This window comes from Humulus lupulus, chromosome 5, assembly GCF_963169125.1.
Source record: "Humulus lupulus chromosome 5, drHumLupu1.1, whole genome shotgun sequence".
In the NCBI taxonomy this organism is placed as follows: Eukaryota; Viridiplantae; Streptophyta; class Magnoliopsida; order Rosales; family Cannabaceae; genus Humulus; species Humulus lupulus.
Window position 1 is genome coordinate 52,240,946 of NC_084797.1, and position 19,982 is coordinate 52,260,927.

The window sequence follows — 19,982 nt, forward strand, 5'->3', positions numbered from 1 at the left end:
TAACAAAAAGTAAGAACATTCTACATTGAATTAACAATCCACAATTTAGTTTAAAACATTCAACACTGTCATCAACAACAAAATATTCTTTAAGTATTCAAGGAGTCTAAAAGTTACTACTTTCAACACAAAGAAATAACGCTTCGCTGGATTTTTCCTCTACTTCTGCATCATCAATTGACAGGTTCTTAGAATTGTAGCTGTTTGATGGTTCTTCAATAACCTCTTTTTCAAATCCATTTTCCTTACCATTCTGGAGCTTAACTGAAGGAGGCATTCTCTTCAAAGGTGACAACAATCTAGTAACAGTGGCTTCAACATTGGCTCCACATATTGGCTCTTTTAAATAAGTAACAAAAGGGGTACCGATAAGCTTTCCCTGACAACCCTTAACACTGTCTGACGGGCACCTGAAATCCAACTATCTAAGTTAGGAAATCCAGCAGAAGTCTAACAAGCAGTCTGCGTAGATGATCCAAGACATAAAATGACTAGGATACAAAAAATTAAAACATATATTTCTCAAAAGCAGATAATATAGCCAGTATTATCCAGTCAACACTTGACTTGGAGCGCTTGAACTTTATTCATACGGACTTCAGCTTCTTAATGAACAAGTCTTACTTATGTAAGGCCAATAATTATTTTAATTGATACTATAATCCCCTTCTGAAATTACTTAGTTAAAGCAATTTTTCAATAGATGGATTGGCAACACCAGTTTGTACATCACATGTTTACCAGTGCTATTTACCAATTACATAAGGATAGGGATGAAAGCTTACTTTTCATGTGGTCGATGAATTATTTCAACTTTGGATCTTCCCACGACGTTTTTAGAAAGTCTATAAGCCACAATATGGTCATCCTCCTTAATTGGAGCCAATAGCTTTGAGGGGTTTTCCAAATAGCAAAAAATCTTATGTTCATAAACCTGGCAATCGAAATTACAGTTACTCAACCACTAGAACTAAAATTAAGGGAATAAATAAAATAAATTGTAGCAGATATCAATAGAAACCAAATTTACCTCTGCAAGCAGAAGAATCTCATCAGCATTCAAGCAATAAGCATTACTTAGTTGTTCACTAAGATCTTTACAACAACCTTGCTTTAGCAAACTAACATTGTATGGCATAGGAAGACCACTTCCATCGCCGTAAAACACAGTCACGGTTATTTGCCTAGTTGCAGTTGAAGGTAGCGGCAACAACAAATACATGAAGGGATCGAAAGTGATTGAAATCTTTCCACATGCTGGGCAAACCAGTGTCAACTTATATTGACTCTGACCATTAACATATAAACATTGTAAGAGAAGAAAATACTTTTGTACCAGTACAGGAAAAAATAAATGCTTATGGTTCAAGGAAAGAAGAAATATAGCTTTCAAGAAAGAAGACTTTAATTCCCACTCACCTGGCAAACATCCACTATCAATGAGTCATTCCGGGCCCTGTGATTTTTCCAACACTCAACGACAACTTCCTCATTTGGGCGACCATCTGAATCCTTTGCTTCTATGTAAGGTTTTCGTTTAACACGATTTAAATCCTCATGCAGTCCATCCAACAAGAATGCAAGAAGTTCCTGCAAAGAGAAAATTTTATGACATGAAGCAATATAGTGATCATAAAAAAGAGTAAACTATAAAAATATATTTATATATATAGGAGTCAGTTCAATCGGTATGCTTCTTTAGCCTATTGAATGGAACAAATAATTTGTATGAAAAGTAGTATTTAAATTTTTTGGGGATTGATGATATATGGATAAAGGTGATATATGGTGGACTATAGATTAAAATCAAGAAGTCAAAATTGATTTCTCGATTGATAGTGAAAAAAATCCTATTGCGACGACCCCATATTATATATACATGTATGTGTGCTACATGTAAACTACCCTGAATGGTTTATCTCATTTGCAATATGGACAAACTAATCATACAAAACATATCTAACAGACCCTCACGTCATAAAGTACAGATAAGCACAATACAAATTTGTTTGCTGAAGCCACACAAAGAGGTTTTAATTTTAAAATCATCAGCTCAATGAAGTGACTAAATATTAGTAAGAAAAGCATTTGCCCAATTTAAAAAGGCTGAGAAAAAATAAAAGCAAAACTTAGACTTAGTCCTAGTATCATCTGCAAGCACAAGTCCAAAACCAGAGTACTATAAACATAAATAACTGATTGATTTCTCCAACTTCATGCGCTAAAATTTCTCCCAAAAATAAACATCAGGACATAAAAATACATTAAACATTGAAGTATTCAGTATTGAAAGCTTTGCGATTATTATTCAATATACAATACTAACTTGAGAATCATGCTGGTTATAGCAACTGAACTGGGGAGCAAATTGAGCTAATTTTCCCTTGAAAAGACGTGGTGCAATTGTAGTTCGCCCTGAGGACCATAATTTCCTCAACAGCTCACCAAAAGCGATTGCAAGCTCACCCTGCACAGCTAAAATATACTTTAGAAATTGTATAAGCACCAGACCTACTTAAAATTCAAGTTATCCCCATAAAAAAAAATAGAAAGAAGATAAAAAAAGAACTAAAACCTACATGCATTCCCAAAGGATTTTCAGTATTGATCTCATCTTTGTAATCTTGCAAGAAATACTCAACAAGAGGAGGCATGTGAACTAAACATTGCAGGGCACTGTTCATAAAGCAAGTATTTCCCAGATTCTGCAATCCTGCCAAACCTCCCCTTTCTCCTTTTGTTGACTTGTAAACATCATATCCATCATCTCAGAGAAGAAAATAAGAATCAAGACCCAAACCAACACTAAACTATTATCCCTTTTTTTCCTCGAGAAATGTGAGCTTAAACCCTAAATAAAACATACCCATAAAAATAGAAGCAAAAATAAGTATAAAACATTAAGTATAAACATATAAACCAACTGCTAAAGAACCAAAATATGCCACTTAAAACAGGTTGTGAAATGTGTTTGTATGCTCAATGGTCAAAATGCATGTTTAGAAGAATTGATTGCAGAACTTGAAACTCTGTCAATATGTACCAAAATACCCATATAAGTGAATCCATAACAAGTTTTAGTTGATGAAAAGTGCACCAAAAGCACCCCAATAAGGGATCAAAATCATTGGGTCAGATCAAATAATTAGTTCCATGTGGTTGTTATTTCAATATTGCTGCAAGCCCAAATATGAATGAAAGCTAAATGGTAATTGGCACCAATCCTTCCATAACTTCTACAATTTATTTTAAAATCACAATAAAGAAAATGGAAAGGGGATATTTTTAATATAGAATAATGTACACTAAACAAATAGAAGAAGAAAAAACATATTTAAAATGTCATAAACAGAGAAAATAAAATATGATCACCATTAGATAACATTATAAAATATTCACCCAATTATTTAAAACAAGTTTTTCTATTATAAATTAATATTTTTAATGAAAAATAAACTTAATCTAAGTAGCTAATGCTAAATGTCCAAAACAAGAGAGAAATACACAAGCAAAAACATAAATCAATGTTTAAAACAATGAGAAACTATATATACCATGGACATGAGTGCAAGGAGTGTTCTCAGAAAAATATATATAAATATATATTCAATTAGTACTGTATTATATATGTTCCAATAAATTAACAAGCAAGAATAGAAATAAGCATTAAATATGCATGCACAAAAATAAGGCAGAAGCAAATGAGGGAACACTTGAGAATAGGCATTTCAACACAACCCATGAAATCATAAACTTAATTTAGGATCAATAGTAATAGAATTGAAATTTAAACCAGATGCATAAAAAATAAATCACATGAAAACAGAGGAACGTATCCACAATATGGCACTAAAATTTCAATCCAAAGTCAAAAAACACATAGCAATTCATATCAATGGCAAATTCTATCCATCAAAATCTATGGCTGACCAACTTTGAGGATATGCAAGAGAGTACTATAGTATATATATATATATATAGTATATGTATGTATATATAGATTATTCTGTCTTTGGCCATCAAACAATTTTAGTTCTTTCCCATTTCAAATCCAAAAAAAATAAGCCAAGACAAATAAAAAATACACTTAAAAAAATTATGCCTTCTTATCATTTTTATATCTCAGTGCTCAGAAATGCAAGTCCAAAAACAAAAATGTTTAAAAATTTTGAGATAAGAAAAATGCCAAAAGCTCACGAGTAACGAGAAGAAGCCAATATGAGAGTTGCTTAAGGAAAACAACTCATTTCCCCTTAAAGCGAAAAATGAAAGTGGAAAACTTATAGAAACAGGGATATTGCACTTAGAAAATTAGTAAATATGTTAATAAAAAGAGTCAGTTGCATGTTTAACACATTCATATCCTCCATAAGATATCTCACCCCATCCTTTCCAACCACAGTCCTGAAAATTTTGACAACAGCACATTAGTATATGTACCAGAGCTCCAAATAAAACTTTCAAGCACAAGCATTGTACACGGAAAGAATAAACCTCCATTTGCTGCTTATGCATTACATAATGAATCAGCCAGAAACATTAAAAGCATCACCTTGGGAATCAATTGTAGGAGTTTTTCAGGGATCGAACCAGCAGAGGATTTTTGCTCCAACACAAAGAACCTTGCAATTATGCTCATGATTGTGAATGATAAAATAATACATTTTTTTGTAAAATTAGCTAGAAGTTTATCAACGAATCACCAAATTTATTTTTACAATCAAGAAATGTAATCTATTAAGGTTTACCATAGCAATATCGATGCTAGTTTGTTCAGATGGTGTATAATGTCCCCTATTAATATAAATTAGAAAACCATTACTGAGAACAAAATAATTTAAGCTAAAATGCAAGATAATATCAGTTAATGATGCAAAGAATCACACATGGTAAAAGGTTCAATACTATGCATTACCATTTGAAAATGAAAATAGCATTTGGCTGGTTGCCTTTGACTTATAGACAATATCTGAACAAACTAAAGTTGTTATAATATATAACGAAAATAATTTCATATGCACACACACATGTGTGCTCTAATATCCCAGCATAAATCGCCAAAACTTGCTTGGTGGGTTCAAGTTCAAGTTAATCCCCAAAACTTGCTTGCTTGTCTGATTGCTTTTCTAGACTAGAATGAAAATTATGTTTCACTATGGCAAGAGAAATAGTTTTCTAAAGCTAGAGCTCCCACCATAAGAGTGAAATGAAAAGGAACCTATAAATGAAAATCCCTAAAAGTATGAAAAATAAGATATAAATATTGAGAACAGATTCATAACAAATGCACCTTAACAGTATTAACAAACACTTTTCATTTTCATAAAAGAAAAGCAATGCAAAACTAATACCCTCCAAGCTAGCAAGACTTCTCTTTCTGTATCAAAGGACATCACGTCGACACCAACTATAGGAGAACATGACTTAAGGGTCATGACATTACGGATTAATGGCTCAGTATTTCCCTGTAAAGTTAACAGATTTGCAATCTACAAATAAAAGAGCAATATCAGTTATCATTTTTCTTATAAATAAAATGACCAATAAAAAAATTTAAAATAAATAATTAAAATTCATTAAATTTTATATAAACTATAACAGATGAATATGTCCGACCTGGATAACAGTCTCACATACCATCAATCCAAGTCCTTCCCCATTTCATTGTAAATAATAAAGTTGTCCTGTACTTTTCTACTTGTCTAATCCTGCAACTCAATGACTAAAGATATTTCACTGTATTGACTTATACGGTGCTCTCAGTTCCTCCTAATTTAAAAAACAAATGAGGGTTCATATATCCATGCCAATAAGAGGACAAATTGTAAGTTAAGAAAAACTGTAAGTCTCAAGTTTCCTAGTCCAAGAAAGAAGGAAATAAAAAAGCCTCCAATCTTACAGGAACTGTGAAAAATCTTTAATAAACTAATGAATGGGAATAGTTATATAAACCAATTTAAAAAAAAAAGTAAAATCTATAAAGAGGAGAAATTTGGTGTAGGCATAGAGACGGATAATAATTTTTCTGTATGTGTTCTCTTGTACAGATATAAAGAAGAGCTCAAGAATTATCATTAAAAGACAAATGAATTTCTTATAAATGTTGTCAGCCTTGAGAAATCTACATTGGAAACAACGAATGTTTTATAAAATCTTTACACAGAAAAAACTTGCTTAGCAAAACAATACTGCCATGGAAGTGATAAAATCTGACATATACACACAAACTAATGAATAAAAATTAGAAAGAAACTTCGGGAAAATGACCAAGTTAAACTGGAGAAATTACACCTTGGAAATACCAGAGGGCGATTGAAGAGATTATGCATGTTAGTATAGCAATCGAAAGAAAATGAATATGCTTTAAATCCTCACCAGCATCCTCTTCATGTGGAGCTCTGTTGCTATCCTCAAATAAAGATCCCTTCCTAGCGAATTATGGTAGGTAACAAATGGTCTTGCTTCTGCTCCACCAGTTACTCCCTAGTTGATTAAGTCAATTAAAAACCAACCTTCAAATAGAAACAATACTAATGTATGTAAATTAAGGCACCAAAAATTGTCATATACAGAAAAAGTAAAAACTATTCCTGGAAATGAATACAGTTAATCAAATTTTATAAAATATGAACCAAAAGAATTCCCAGCTAAGCATTTCAACTGTTCAACCTCCAGTCATCTTTACAATAAACTAGACATTATCTTTTTTAAAAAATTATAGAATAGGGTACTCTATAAGTTGTATCTTGGCCAAGAACAAAAGCTAATCAATTGAACAAGCATCACCAGAAGTAACAGTAATCTTACATAAGAACTCTGCCAAACTATAAAGTCAAATTCCATTATAGAAATGCTAAATATCGATATGAACCATATGACCATAAAATGGTTAGAAAATCCACAAACCTGTAGAATTGGAGTTTCAACTTCGAGAAATCCAAAAGATTCCACTTTCTTGCATAACTCTGATACAATCTAATCCACCAAAAAGAAAAAATAGCAAAACATCTTTAATGTATAAACAGCAAGATGCCTCAACCACTCTATCTAGGGAATAATATTGAATTTATATATGTATACTTCAAAATGCCCAAACTAGAAACAACTTAGTATACCATCCTTCTTTTGCTCAAGTTTTCAACAACTCCATAATTGCTAAATACATTCAACCACCGTAAGCACTCTAATATTTAGAGCAAATTTGTTCAAAAGAAAGATAAAATATCCATAACTTGCATAAATAAATTATCTCCTTAAGTGTTAATGTTGTTAAGGAACTTAATATAGAAATTATAACCCTGTAACCTTTTTTTTAGAAAAAAAATAAATCCAATGAACCGTGCTTCAACTCAGGAAAGGTCATTGAATGTTATTTTTGTCTATTCAAATTCTTCATCAGAAGCTAAGTACACTTGAAGCAATCATGTAAGATAGTTCTAAGGTCCTCAAGTTAATAAAAATACTATTTCTGGAAAGAACATATACTTTAAATAACTAAAAGGTCTTTAATTACTCCTCAGCCTAACTTACCTTTGCTCTCTTCCGAAATACATCAGCTACTTCAGGATTGGAAATCATATCAATGTACCTTTAAAAGAAAAGTAAAGTTCAGTTATTACCAAGTATACCCCAAAAAATATATATTTTCTTTAAAAATCCATTTAGATTTCGATTTCGATGGTGTTGGTTTAAGAGCCAACATTTTACTCTGTTTTGCAAGCCATTTAAGAGCACAACATTTTACTTTGTTTTGATATAACAGTAATGAACATAAGGTGTTGGTTTCAGATTTCGATGTATGAACATAAAATTTTACTCTGTTTAAGTAAAATAGATAACAAAGATAAAGATGATGTTAGTTTCAGAATTCGACATATGAACACAACATTTTCAGCAAAAATACCATCTTTTGTTGAGGATTCTTTTAGTGTGATAGTTTCTTAACAAAAGTAAGCATCTAATAATGATTTACAGGTGGTAATTTAGTAGTCTTTAGATATATGCATTTTCTTTTCTCTCTTTGGCTTCCTTCCAGGTCGATTCATCTAATTATTTGGAGATGACTCCAAGAATTCCAAATATTCTTAAACTATGTCAAATCAGGCACTAACAAGTTTTGACTAAGGACAGGACCGCACACTGAAGGTATAAAAGTAAAGCACATGTAGTTGAAACAAGCAACTTAGGCTTATTAGAATTATATGAGCAATGAGATTATTACCCGCAGCCTAGAGTATGTAGTATCCACATGGTAGTCCAAGTCATCCTGCACAACAACATAGTTGCATTATTACTCGTACAGAGCAGAGTACATTTTAAAATATAAACAATGAAGGTGAAATATCAGAGACAAAACCCATACAATAAGTCTGGTGTGCAGATCTAGTTCTTCATTAACTGCCAGTGCAATATGCTTTGTGCTTATTACAATTTCCTCCAAATTCTAAAGGCCTTCATCTTCGCCATTTTAAATTTTTATAAGTCTTGCTCACCATTCATTTCTTCGCCATTTTCTAAATTTTTATAAGTCTCTTGCAGCTGATTAGTAGAGTGAGTCTTGTCCCACTTATATGCATACGGTTCCAGCCCTTTGCTTCTCAATTCTTCTATCTACACAAAACACATCCACACAGACCTATGTTTATTGAGCAGTATTGAAATAACAATGTCCCTCTAACACACATTTCGCCGAACAGTTTATGGGCATTACTTAATTGCCTCAAACAAGGATACGTAATCAACGTCTAATTTCAAAACCTAGAGTTGGGAGTTAATCATTTTCACAATTTTCTAAAAAGAAAAATACATATATATATAATAATCAATTATCATAGAAATACCTCAATCAAAACTTTGGAGAAACCAATTCAAAGAAGAATGATAAAGAACAGACCTTCTGCAAGCGAATAGCTCGAACTGACTCCGGTGTCGTGTGAGGGCTTGGGTCCGCGTGGTCGAAGCTTCGACGGCCTCTGAAGATCCCTAGCCGGCGCGTGTAGGGGAAGGTAGCGGTCGGTCTCCACAAAGACAAAGGTGAGAGAGAAAGAGTGAAGGAGAGAGGTCTGGTGGGAGAAAGAGATCCGAGAGAGAGGAGAGACAATGATGAGGAAAAAGGAGAAGGAAATGAATTGGCCCCAAATGAAATGAAAAAAAAAAGCTAAGTGTAAGTGGCGGGATGGTTTTATTATTACTGCCCAATTTTTATAAAGTGGCACTAGGATAATACTTTTTTATGAGTATTATATTCATGTGTTATGGAAATGGGTATTTGGTGTAGTGAGGTAAGGGCAAAGGAAAGATGGATCAGCCATGAGTTGGAGAGCTGTAGGAGCGGCGCATACATACTCAGTCTGCTCAACCACCACGGTCGAGATACTTTTGAGGAACAAGGATTATTAGTTTGATTTTGTCGCTAAGGTCTGCTAATTTCGTAATTTTGATACATTTGTATTTTTATTCAGAAACTTTAAGATCCCTTGTATTTAGTCAAACCTTTTTAATTAAAAGTTTAACTCCATTGGCCAAAATTTTTAATACCGAAAATTTTGTTTAATCTTAATTACACTTTTAAACCAAAATGACCCGCTTAACGAGTTAAGCACTATTTTTTAAACACGTAGTATCACGGTCTGGGATTAGTAGGACGTTACACATTGCATGAGATTTACTCAGGTGTGGCTTGGTTCTTGACCATATGTGTACTCTACACTCAGTAGCAAGGACTTTTATGAATAGAATTTTCAGGAGTTTTGTATAACTATTTAAGTTTAGTTTTATCTTTTACTCTTGAAAGATTGAAAGTTTTACTAAAGTTGTAAAGATTTAAATTTTTTTGCATTTTTATAGGTGTTTTTTTATAGTTTTAAATTTAAAATGCCTGACATAATTTTAGGAATTAACCTATGAGTATGCGGCAGAAGAACCCGACGTAGTGGGACATTACACATTGTAGAAAAAATGGGAGCGATCTTGCTGCCCAGAATTTTTTTTCCGGTTTTCTTGGTTTTTCAAAAGAAATCGTTTAGTTACTTATGATACTAATTAGTTACCTTTATATAAAAGACGTCATTTTTATGTTATATTATCACATCTTAGTATTCTAAACAAGCCTATTTCAGTTACGTTTTAAAACAATTTTTTATTTTATTTTATATCATGGTATCTTATTATTTAAGAGATATTTTGGTTACTTTCAATCCTATTTTATAAAATTAATGAGGTACAAAAAATTATATATTTCTTTTACATGTAAAAGTTACAATATAGTATTCTAACCAATCCAATTTATGTTACTTTTTTTTATTTAGTTATTAGAAAAATGTAACTATAGACTTATTAAAAAGAAACTGTTTAGTTACTTATGATACCTATTAGTTACCTATTTACAGTAGACATTATTTTTATGTAATATTATCACATATTAGTATCCTAAACAAGCAAATTTTAGTTAAGTTTTAGAATAATTTTTTATTCTATTTTATGTTATGGTATCTTATTCTTTAAGAGATATTTTGGTTACTTTCAAAGTTGTTTGATAAAATTAATGAGCTACCAAAAATTGTGTGTTTATTTTACATTTCAAAGTTACAATATAGTATTCTAAACAAGCCAATTTAGGTTGCTTTTTTATTTAATTATTAAAAATGTTACTAAAGACTTATTAAAAAGAAACAATTTGTTACTTACGATGTCGATTAGTGACCTTTTAAAACGATTTTTTATTTTATTTTATATTATAGTATCTTATTATTTATGAGTTATTTTGGTTACTTTCAAACATATTTTATAAAATTAATGAGCTACAAAAATTTTTGTTTTTAATTTACATTTAAAAGTTACAATATAGTATTCTAAACAAGCCCATCTAAGTTACATTTTTAAATTTAGTTATTAAAAGATGTTACTAAAATTTAATCATAAATAAAATTCTACAAGTTACTATTTGACAACTTATTATTAAAGTTAATATTCGGGAACAAATAAGTATAGTTACTTTTTTTTGTAATGTAAATGATCATTTGATGTTTAAGATACATTTTGGTTACCTCATAAGGTATTTTAGAAACCTAACAAAATTGCTTTATAAAATATGATTATTTAGAGTACAAATGACAAAATACTTTTTTGTAACTCATAAGGCTAGCTGGTATTGAATTGTGCTTAAGATTGAATTTAGTTACTTTTATTTAACCAAATATAAAAACAATTAAAAAGTTACTTATGAAGCATAACAATTCTACTCATCTTCTTGGACAATGCAAGAAACCATTGCTTGCCATATATCAAAATGATCTCCTCAAGAAGTAGATCACATTGGTACCACTTTTGAATCTAGACGATCATTGGTTGTGCTGGAAAAAGCTTAGAAAATGGTGAATAACCACAAATTCGCCAGAGAATAGGGGTGATGTAGGGGGAAGGAGTGGCTGTTTATCTGTCTCGAAATGCTCCTCCAATGGTATCATCCCCTAACCTTGGAGTGGCTGGAGTTGGCTATTAAATATAGTCAAGGTCACGTCTCTTAAAATGTATGTGTGGCTTGCTTTGACGACATTTGCTTTTGAAGCTTTGTTGTCGAGGTCATCATAATTTGGCGTTGTTCTTAGGTGGCCGACGTGTGTGGTGGTTGGAGCAAGGACTAGTGGTGACTGAGTATTGTCATGACTGTCCATGGAGAGACAGAGATGAAAAAAGAGAAAGAAAATAGAAAAAGAAAAAACTTGCTTTTTTGGTATTGAAAATTCGGTATACGGGTAAATACAAATTTACATGTTATTTTTGTAAATAAACTATAAATGATAGAAGTATGTAATTATCCCAATATATAAATAAAATGAAAATTTTAGTCCGCTATTTTTCTTCCCAAACAAATATCCCAACTGCCTGAAATAAAAACTACATTTGCAAAAGTAGAGAAAAATAAACACCATATTTGTGAAAGAATTGAAAGGTTTTTGTGAAATTTATTATGCAAGAGCAGAAAGAAAAAGAAAAATGAAAAGGTGTAATTTGACACACCAGAATCACGTGCATTAATATTTTGTCAAACAATATTGTCATTAGAATTAATAAAGACATATATACACATATGAGACCAAATTTTAATTTATAAGAATTTATCTGTACTTATTTATTGACTAATATATATAATTATAGGCACTTTTAATGCAAGTCAAATTAATTATGTCGCAATCATACATGTGCCACGGTCGACGGTCCCCAATCTAATTGAAACTTATTTATGAGCAGCGATATTGCCACATAGTACTTACTGACAAAGAGATATATTTAATATCAGAATCCAATATATAAATATAATAACATTCTTATTTAATGGAATAATAATAAAAATAGTTTCTGCTCTGCTGATCATAAAAGATGCATAAAGTCTAGGTTATCTTGTATTTACTCTGTTTTAATGTTTAACTATGTCATAATTTTATAATATATGTCAATGCGAGAAAGGTATCAAACTCACAATAATGAAATATGTTTCTATTTTTTTTCTTTTAATTTTCAAGAGAGAGTGAAAGAAGTGATGTACTGTTTAGGCATGCAGCTGCTGTTATAGCAGGCCGGCGCAGTAGAGCTGGGAACCGCTGTGTACTACTGGAGTGTAGAAGAGTACACTGACTATCCTAACCTTTGCCATGCAGAAGCCGCTAACCAACCTTGTATGTGCTCCTTCTTCTAAATGATATCCTATTTCAATAATCAAATATTCAACTATACTAATTATACATAAAAAAAAATACCAAAAATCGATATCTCTCTCCTATCAAGACACTACTCTGAGTGCCTTCTAGTTTGTAATCTTTTATCAATATAACTTTAATAATATCATCTTACTTTTTCGAATATTAACACACTACATGTTCCATATTAGCTCAGATATCCAAGCATGTGTTTTGCTTTCGCTTTCTTTCTTCAAAACGTATTTAGTTCCGAAAATATCACATACTCACAGGTTTACATTTGACGCCAGTGCTCTCGTAAAGTACAGTATCGTGTTTATTTAATCGAAGTCTAAGTATAAAACGAATGGTAATTAATTTTACAAAATACTAAATATGTATATGTAAATGTATGTATGTATGTATGTAGAAATGTCTGTGTGAGTAGAGTCAAAGTCTTATGTTGAAAAATATGGTTGTGAATAATCTCGATAGACAGGAAGTGAGAAATTAATAAATATGTTAGAAAGTCCAGATGAAGCTAAGGATAAAAGTTTGCAGTGGGCATAAGTTTGTGATCTCCTGAACCCTCGTCCCCAACCAAATCGATAGATTTTAGGACAACCCTATCATAAACTTTTTATTTTTGGTTAGGGGCCCGAGGAAGGCGATCCATATGCTAGCATTATTAGCAAATAAGAGGTTATTTCTTCTTTTCTTTTTTTCTTCTTTGATTATACTTTGTACTTCTCTCACTAACTTTTTTTAACAGAACAATTTAGGATTTTAAACTATTAATAAAAATTGCTAATTTTTTTTAGAGATAATGTCAAAATCATTATAATATATTTTTAGTCGCCATTTATTACAACAATGTATAGGGTAATTTTCAAGTAGAAGGGGAGTAATGGTGCACCTCCTTCATGTTTTCAACACATGGATAGTTATAATTCTAATTTTGTAAATGACCGTGTACATTATAGTTACAACAAATATTTAACCGGTTTTTAAATTTTTTTGAATAATTGAGTGTGCTGAATTTATGGTTCAAATATTATGTTGCACCCATGTATAAAACAAACACACACACATGCAACATTAATGTTTGAATCATATTTTCGACACCTTAAGTTATTTGAAATTTTCTAAAAATTGATGGGGGTGCCTTCTATAAATTAAAATGTACACATTTTTTTTCTCAATAAATCTCAAACATATTAATTAGAAGAAATGACAGGTGCCACACGCTATTACAAAAAATGTCATTTCTGACAGTTCCTAGCTGCCACAACTGATTTTTTGCGTCAGTTTTCAAATTAACGTAGAATCCCATGACACAAACCAACCTGTACTCGTTTGCGTCAGTTGGACACTACCACAAATGTCACGTTTGTGACAGTTGAGCACTGACACAAATGCTATATTAAAAAAAAAAAATGCCATGAAGCCTGACTCGTCTACCCAGCCCCCCTGTACCCAGTCCCAAGCCAACCACCTCTCAACCCCTGCGACCCCAGCCACCACCCACAACCCCCGCGACCCTAGCCACCCCCATGACCCCTGTGAACTCAGTTAGAGAAATAAATCAAGAGGAGAAATTTTGGGTTTTGGTTTGTCAAACAATAATCTTCAAAATAAAAAATCTATACAAAATTTTTTTAAAAAAAACTATGTATAAGGTTCATAAAATATTATATTCACCAATTTAACCTTAAAATTGAAATATTAAAAAAAAAACTCACCAAAATGGGTCAAGAAAGTAGGAGACGCCGCTAGTTGTTGGTAGAAAACCTAACTTTTCGAATTTGGGAGAATGATGGGCTCTGGGACTATGGCTGAGATTTATTACTGGGCGGACCGTTTGCGTCAGTGGGGCACTGACAGAAACGATTAAGCGAGTGTTTTGCTTAACCGTTTGCGTCAGTGCCCTACTGACGCAAACAAGCCGTTAGCGTCAGTTGCCCACTGTCGAAAACGTTCCGTTAACGACGTCAATTGGCCACTGATGCAAACTTCGTCAATTAACAGCGTCAGTGTTACTATAGACGTAAATGCCCCTGCATTTGTGACAGTGCTCAACTATCACAAATGTTGATTCTCGGTCAACGGCATCAGTCAACTGCGTTGACTGACGCATTTGACTGGTACAAAATAGATATTTTAGTGTAGTGACATGGATGGCTATTTCGTAAGAGTTCCTTGACTAGAGATTATGAATTCTCTTGTCCAATTAGCTGATATATCCACAACAACATTTGAGACTCTTGGAAGTAAATTAAAACAAACATAGCTAAAATTATGCATATACTGAAAACACAAAGGGGTACACTCGTAGTCTCATTTCAATGGGAGACTAGTGAAGAATTTCCTATATATAAATGTTGTGTCTAAAATATATTTGTGATCATTTTTTAGGTAATTTTTTATGTGACTAAACTACCACAAAAAATAATAATTACACGGTGATATAAAAAAAATTAGAATTCGAACTATTTATATACTGAAAACACAAATGGGTACACCGGTAGCCCACTAAAGAATTTCCCAAATAGATCAATGTTGTGTTTAAAATATAGTTGTGTTTATGTTTTAGTTAATTTATTATGGTGACTAAACTACCACAATAAATAATCATTATTTACTCACATGATAAAGAATGTAATTAGAAAACACTAATTCACAATATGGTTCCGATTAGATCGTTTTGTTGTGTTGACAACCGCCACTACAAAAAATCTAACTTTTGCTAGCTTTGCGCCGGCAAAAGTCCTATGGGCTTTACCGACGCACTTTTGCGCCGGCAAAAAGCAACGACATACCCCCATCGATAATGACACTTTTGCCGACGCAAAACGTAATGCGCCAGCAATTATATCTTTTGGCGACGAAAAAATGCGCCGAGAAAAATAAGGATGCGCTAGGGAAAATTTTTGTCGCGTTATTGAGGAAAACACTTTTAGCGGCGCAAAATTGCGCCGGCAAAATATGTGTCTTTTAGTGGCGCGTTTTTGCGCCGGGAAAGGTGGATATATGTAGTCACACATTTTTGCGCCGGTAAAATTATTTTTTAAATAAATTTTTTGATAATATTACTAATTTTATTTTCAATATATTAATATTAATTAATAAATTTCGATTTTAATATATTAATAATTATTTAATTTTTTAGTAATATTATTTAATTAGAAATAAAATTAAAATTAAAATTTTATAAATAAATTAAAAAAAATTATAACTATTAATTTTTATTGTCTCCACCAAACATGAAAATATAAAAGTAGTTTAGTAAATCAAATCTCTAATAAATTAAACTTTAAATAAATAAATAAGTTCTACAAATGTGTACTGTCCTTCTCATCATCCCCGCCCCCCTGAGCATCATCATCCTCGTTTGGATCCTGTTCTGGTAAGTCGACAGTAAAACCAGGAGTCAATTCACCAACCTGCTTCAACAAAGCACTGAGTAGTACATCTTGACGCCGTTGGCGACTCTCAAGTTTAGTCGTATACTTCTTTAGGTTCTCATTTTCCAGCATAATGTGCTGAGTTTTCTGCAAAATGGTGTCCACTTCAGGTGGCAATTGCTCAGACATTTGAGAAGTTGACGAAGATGCTGCCCTCTTTGCGCCAATTGCCTTCAACCTAGGCAACCCCCCAAACCCTTTCTTATAACGCGAGCGGGGTCCAAGGACATCCGTAATAATATCCATATCAGGCGGGAACTGACCGTCGACATTATCGCCAACACAAGAAGCAGCAGATGATACAGGGGTCGTACTCTGCGATGCTCGACGCTCGGTCATCTCAGTTTGCACAATAAAAAGCATGTATCTCGAATTCCAATATAACATTATTTGAAAATCTAACTTATAAATTTTTAATATAACAACATATAAAATATAACTTTATTATCTATCTACCAACATCCTATCATTAATGACTGCAGACCAGTGATTGAAAAAGAATGTAATTAATTTTGTTCCTGTATAAGGGAGCAAGTAGGCTAAAGTTAATTTGGTCATGAAAATCTATATCTAAATAAAAAACATGAAGATATTGTTGATATATACAGTAAAAGTAGTTAATTCCATTAATGGAGAATTTACGTCTCTAAACATATACATCAACTATATTTGCATGTGTTGTGATTTAGATATGGATTTTCATGAACAAACTAACTTAGCCCACAAGCTCTTTTATACGAGGACAACATTAGTTACATTCTTTTTTTTATCTTAGTCGACAATCATTAATCATAAAAATATTGCCACATAGATTATAAAGATTTAATTGTTAAAAATTTAATTAATAATTAATAAATAATTACTAATTGACACCAACCAATTAATAATTAATATTTATTAATTATTTACTAAACTTTTTTAAAGTTAAATGATCATAAATTAGTTAAGGTTATGCAACTTACATGTTTTGTCGCCGCTACATCACTAATCCACTTAGCCTTCTTCTTGTGGAGGTGCTCGAATGTGTCAATCATGCTCGGAAGCTCGCTAGTAGACGGGTCCATCAAAAAATGCAAATTATATAAACATTGTCACCTTTATAATATTTTCGTAAATGTAAGGATATAAGTTATTATAATTTACGTTATCATAAACATGGGCAACGATGGATTTGGAACCGTGTCCTCCTGGTATGGTCATTTTTGCTCGAGCTTCTTTATTTCTCTTCGATATATGCTTCAAACAGAAAATAGTACTCATTAATCTAGATTGAAATTTTATAATTAAACATTAATGTAAAATCTAAGGCATACCTGCTGAGAATCAAAAGTCCAAAAATCGCATAGAATTGCCCAATCAAAAGAAGTAATAGACCCAAAAGGTTTTGACTCCGCTCTCTCGTTGTCCACCTCTCCTCCAACCTCTACCCAATGTTTCTTCATCGTGCGCCGCCAATCAGTCAGATGCTTTTGTATTTGTCTTACCATGGCATCGTTGATTACTGGATTGTCTTGTGGATAAATGAATTTGTCCTAAAATCACAATTAAATTTGGAATTTGTTAAAATATTATGAAGATAGACAAAATCTTTAATAGTGAGTTATTAAAAATTTTAAAAATGCTTACAGATAGCCTCTGCCAAATAACTTGGATATCAGCTGGTGTTACTTGTTCCCAAGCTAGTGTAGTTGGGGGTACAGTGTCACGCAAATTACGAGCCATGGAATTGTTGAACCACTTGCCATACGTTTGAATAGCTTTTCCAGTTTGTGCATCAAAATCTACTTTCAGATGGCTAACTTTTTTGGTGGCCAGCTCCTTCTCGATATTGGCATCGTAATAAGCTCCCCTGCCCCTCTTAGAGCCACCACTGGTGTCATTGCTTGGTTCGGCCATTCTACATTAAAAGATTCATTAATTAACTAATTCAAATTATGTATGTCTATTGTTTTTTGTTATAAAATTAACATTTTATTACTTATGGTCTTTCCAAACCTACCCTATTCGGACCTAGTGGATCCCTTGGAGAAAGTAAGCAGTCATGTAGTTCTCCACATTTTTTCAAAATGTTTCTCAAACATCTTGAAAAAATTAGGAGCAATACATGAATACATTGGCTATCCCCAAGGCATCCACTAGGTGCATGTCTATTGTTTTTTGTTATAAAATTAACATTTTATTACTTATGTTCTTTCCCAACCTACCCTATTTCGACCTAGTGGATCCCTTGGAGATAGCAAGCAGTCATGTGCTTCTCCTTATTTTTTTCAAAATATTTCTTAAACATCTTGAAACAATGAGGAGCAGTACATGAATACATTGGTTATCCCCAAGGCATCCACTAGGTGCATGTCTATTATTTTTATTTATACATATAAAATTAACATTTTATTACTTATTGTCTTTCCCAACCTACCCTATTCTGACCTAGTGGATCCATTGGAGATAGCAAGCAATCATGTACTAATTCTCATTTTTTCAAGATATTTCATCAAATATCTTGAAAAAAATGAGAATCAATACATGAATACATTGATTATCGCAAAGGCATCCACTAGGTGCATGTGTACCTATATCTGATACTATCATTAATTAATGATAATAAATAAAGTTTTCATTGAATTAAATAAAAAATTACATATACTTGTTTAAATTACATATCACTGTCCTCATCATCACTAACTACAACATCATTACGAACACCACTATCACTATCACTATCGACTAGAACATTGTCGTCATCCTCATCGTCTTCATACTTGGCCAATGTGTCGTCTTCAAATTCAGCTTCATCATCGACAACAAATTCATCTAAACCTTCGCCAACCAAATCATCAACGTTGTACACTTCAGTGGGATTGACATTAACCTGATCATACTGAAGATTATCAAAAATTGGAAGTTCTACCCACAACTGAAATGAAGAAAAATTAACTTCTTGCAATATTGGTAAATCATTTGTGGTCTCAGTATCATCAACATTGGAATTTGAGAAATCCCATACATTCCTTGGAATGTATTCATTAACGAGCCTCCAATCATCCCCATTTTTCACATCTCGAAGATAATACACCAACTTCGCTTGAGATGCAAGAACGAAATGATCATCTTTATAACATTCTTCCTTCACATATACGCTCGTAAAATTGGATTCCACTTTAATTCTACTTGTATTGAACCATCTACACTTGAATAGGAGAACACTGTAACCCATCAAGTAGGACAATTCAATTACTTCTTCCAGAACTCCATAGTAGTTCACTCCTTCCTCACTTGGCACCATTACACCGCAATTTTGTATTTTAAGCTTCATATCATGACCATGAATCACAAATTTCACACTATTCACTATCATCCCTGGATATGAGAACACGGTGCCGCTTGATTTGTTTGCGAGAGCATACAATTCATTATTCACTTCAGTAGGTGTTGACTCATGCAAACTGTTCACCTATCAACATTAACATTGAATGTTATTTGTGGATTGATTAAGTGGGGTTTCAGAAAAGAATTGACTAATATACATACTCGTTCTTTGAACCATTGAGGAAAATCAGCTTCTTGTTGTACTTCAAGATTTGAGCCCCCCCGTCTTCTTAATTCATCCATATGCTCACTAAAAACGGACAACAATGTTATAATTTTTTCCTTTACTCGGTATATAAACCAAACAAATTTAGTGAAAAAGACTACAAAACACACCTAAGGTACTCCTTAATTTTGGCACAATTGTTCAAGATATACCACTCAGCCTTTTGCTTTAACTGCGGATTGAGGAGCATACTTGATTTCTTACCAAATAGATGACCAACAGCCTTATAAATAGAATATTCCCGATTTGGCT

The 19,982-nt window shown here is 32.4% G+C and overlaps 2 protein-coding genes across 2 annotated transcripts; both read right to left on the reverse strand.

The window, feature by feature from the left end:
• Positions 1-1,222, reverse strand: LOC133779138 (ubiquitin carboxyl-terminal hydrolase 9-like). Its single transcript, XM_062219131.1, has 3 exons — positions 1,031-1,222; positions 786-934; positions 1-410 (listed from the first exon to the last, which is right to left on the reverse strand). Exons 1-3 carry the CDS (start codon positions 1,220-1,222, stop codon positions 107-109), a joined length of 645 nt encoding a protein of 214 aa, XP_062075115.1. The 3' UTR covers positions 1-106.
• Positions 1,223-1,282: 60 nt separating this feature from the next.
• Positions 1,283-3,032, reverse strand: LOC133780408 (putative ubiquitin carboxyl-terminal hydrolase 11). Its single transcript, XM_062220173.1, has 3 exons — positions 2,580-3,032; positions 2,327-2,467; positions 1,283-1,590 (listed from the first exon to the last, which is right to left on the reverse strand). Exons 1-3 carry the CDS (start codon positions 2,682-2,684, stop codon positions 1,405-1,407), a joined length of 432 nt encoding a protein of 143 aa, XP_062076157.1. The 5' UTR covers positions 2,685-3,032; the 3' UTR covers positions 1,283-1,404.
• Between the last annotated feature and the right edge of the window lie 16,950 nt (positions 3,033-19,982).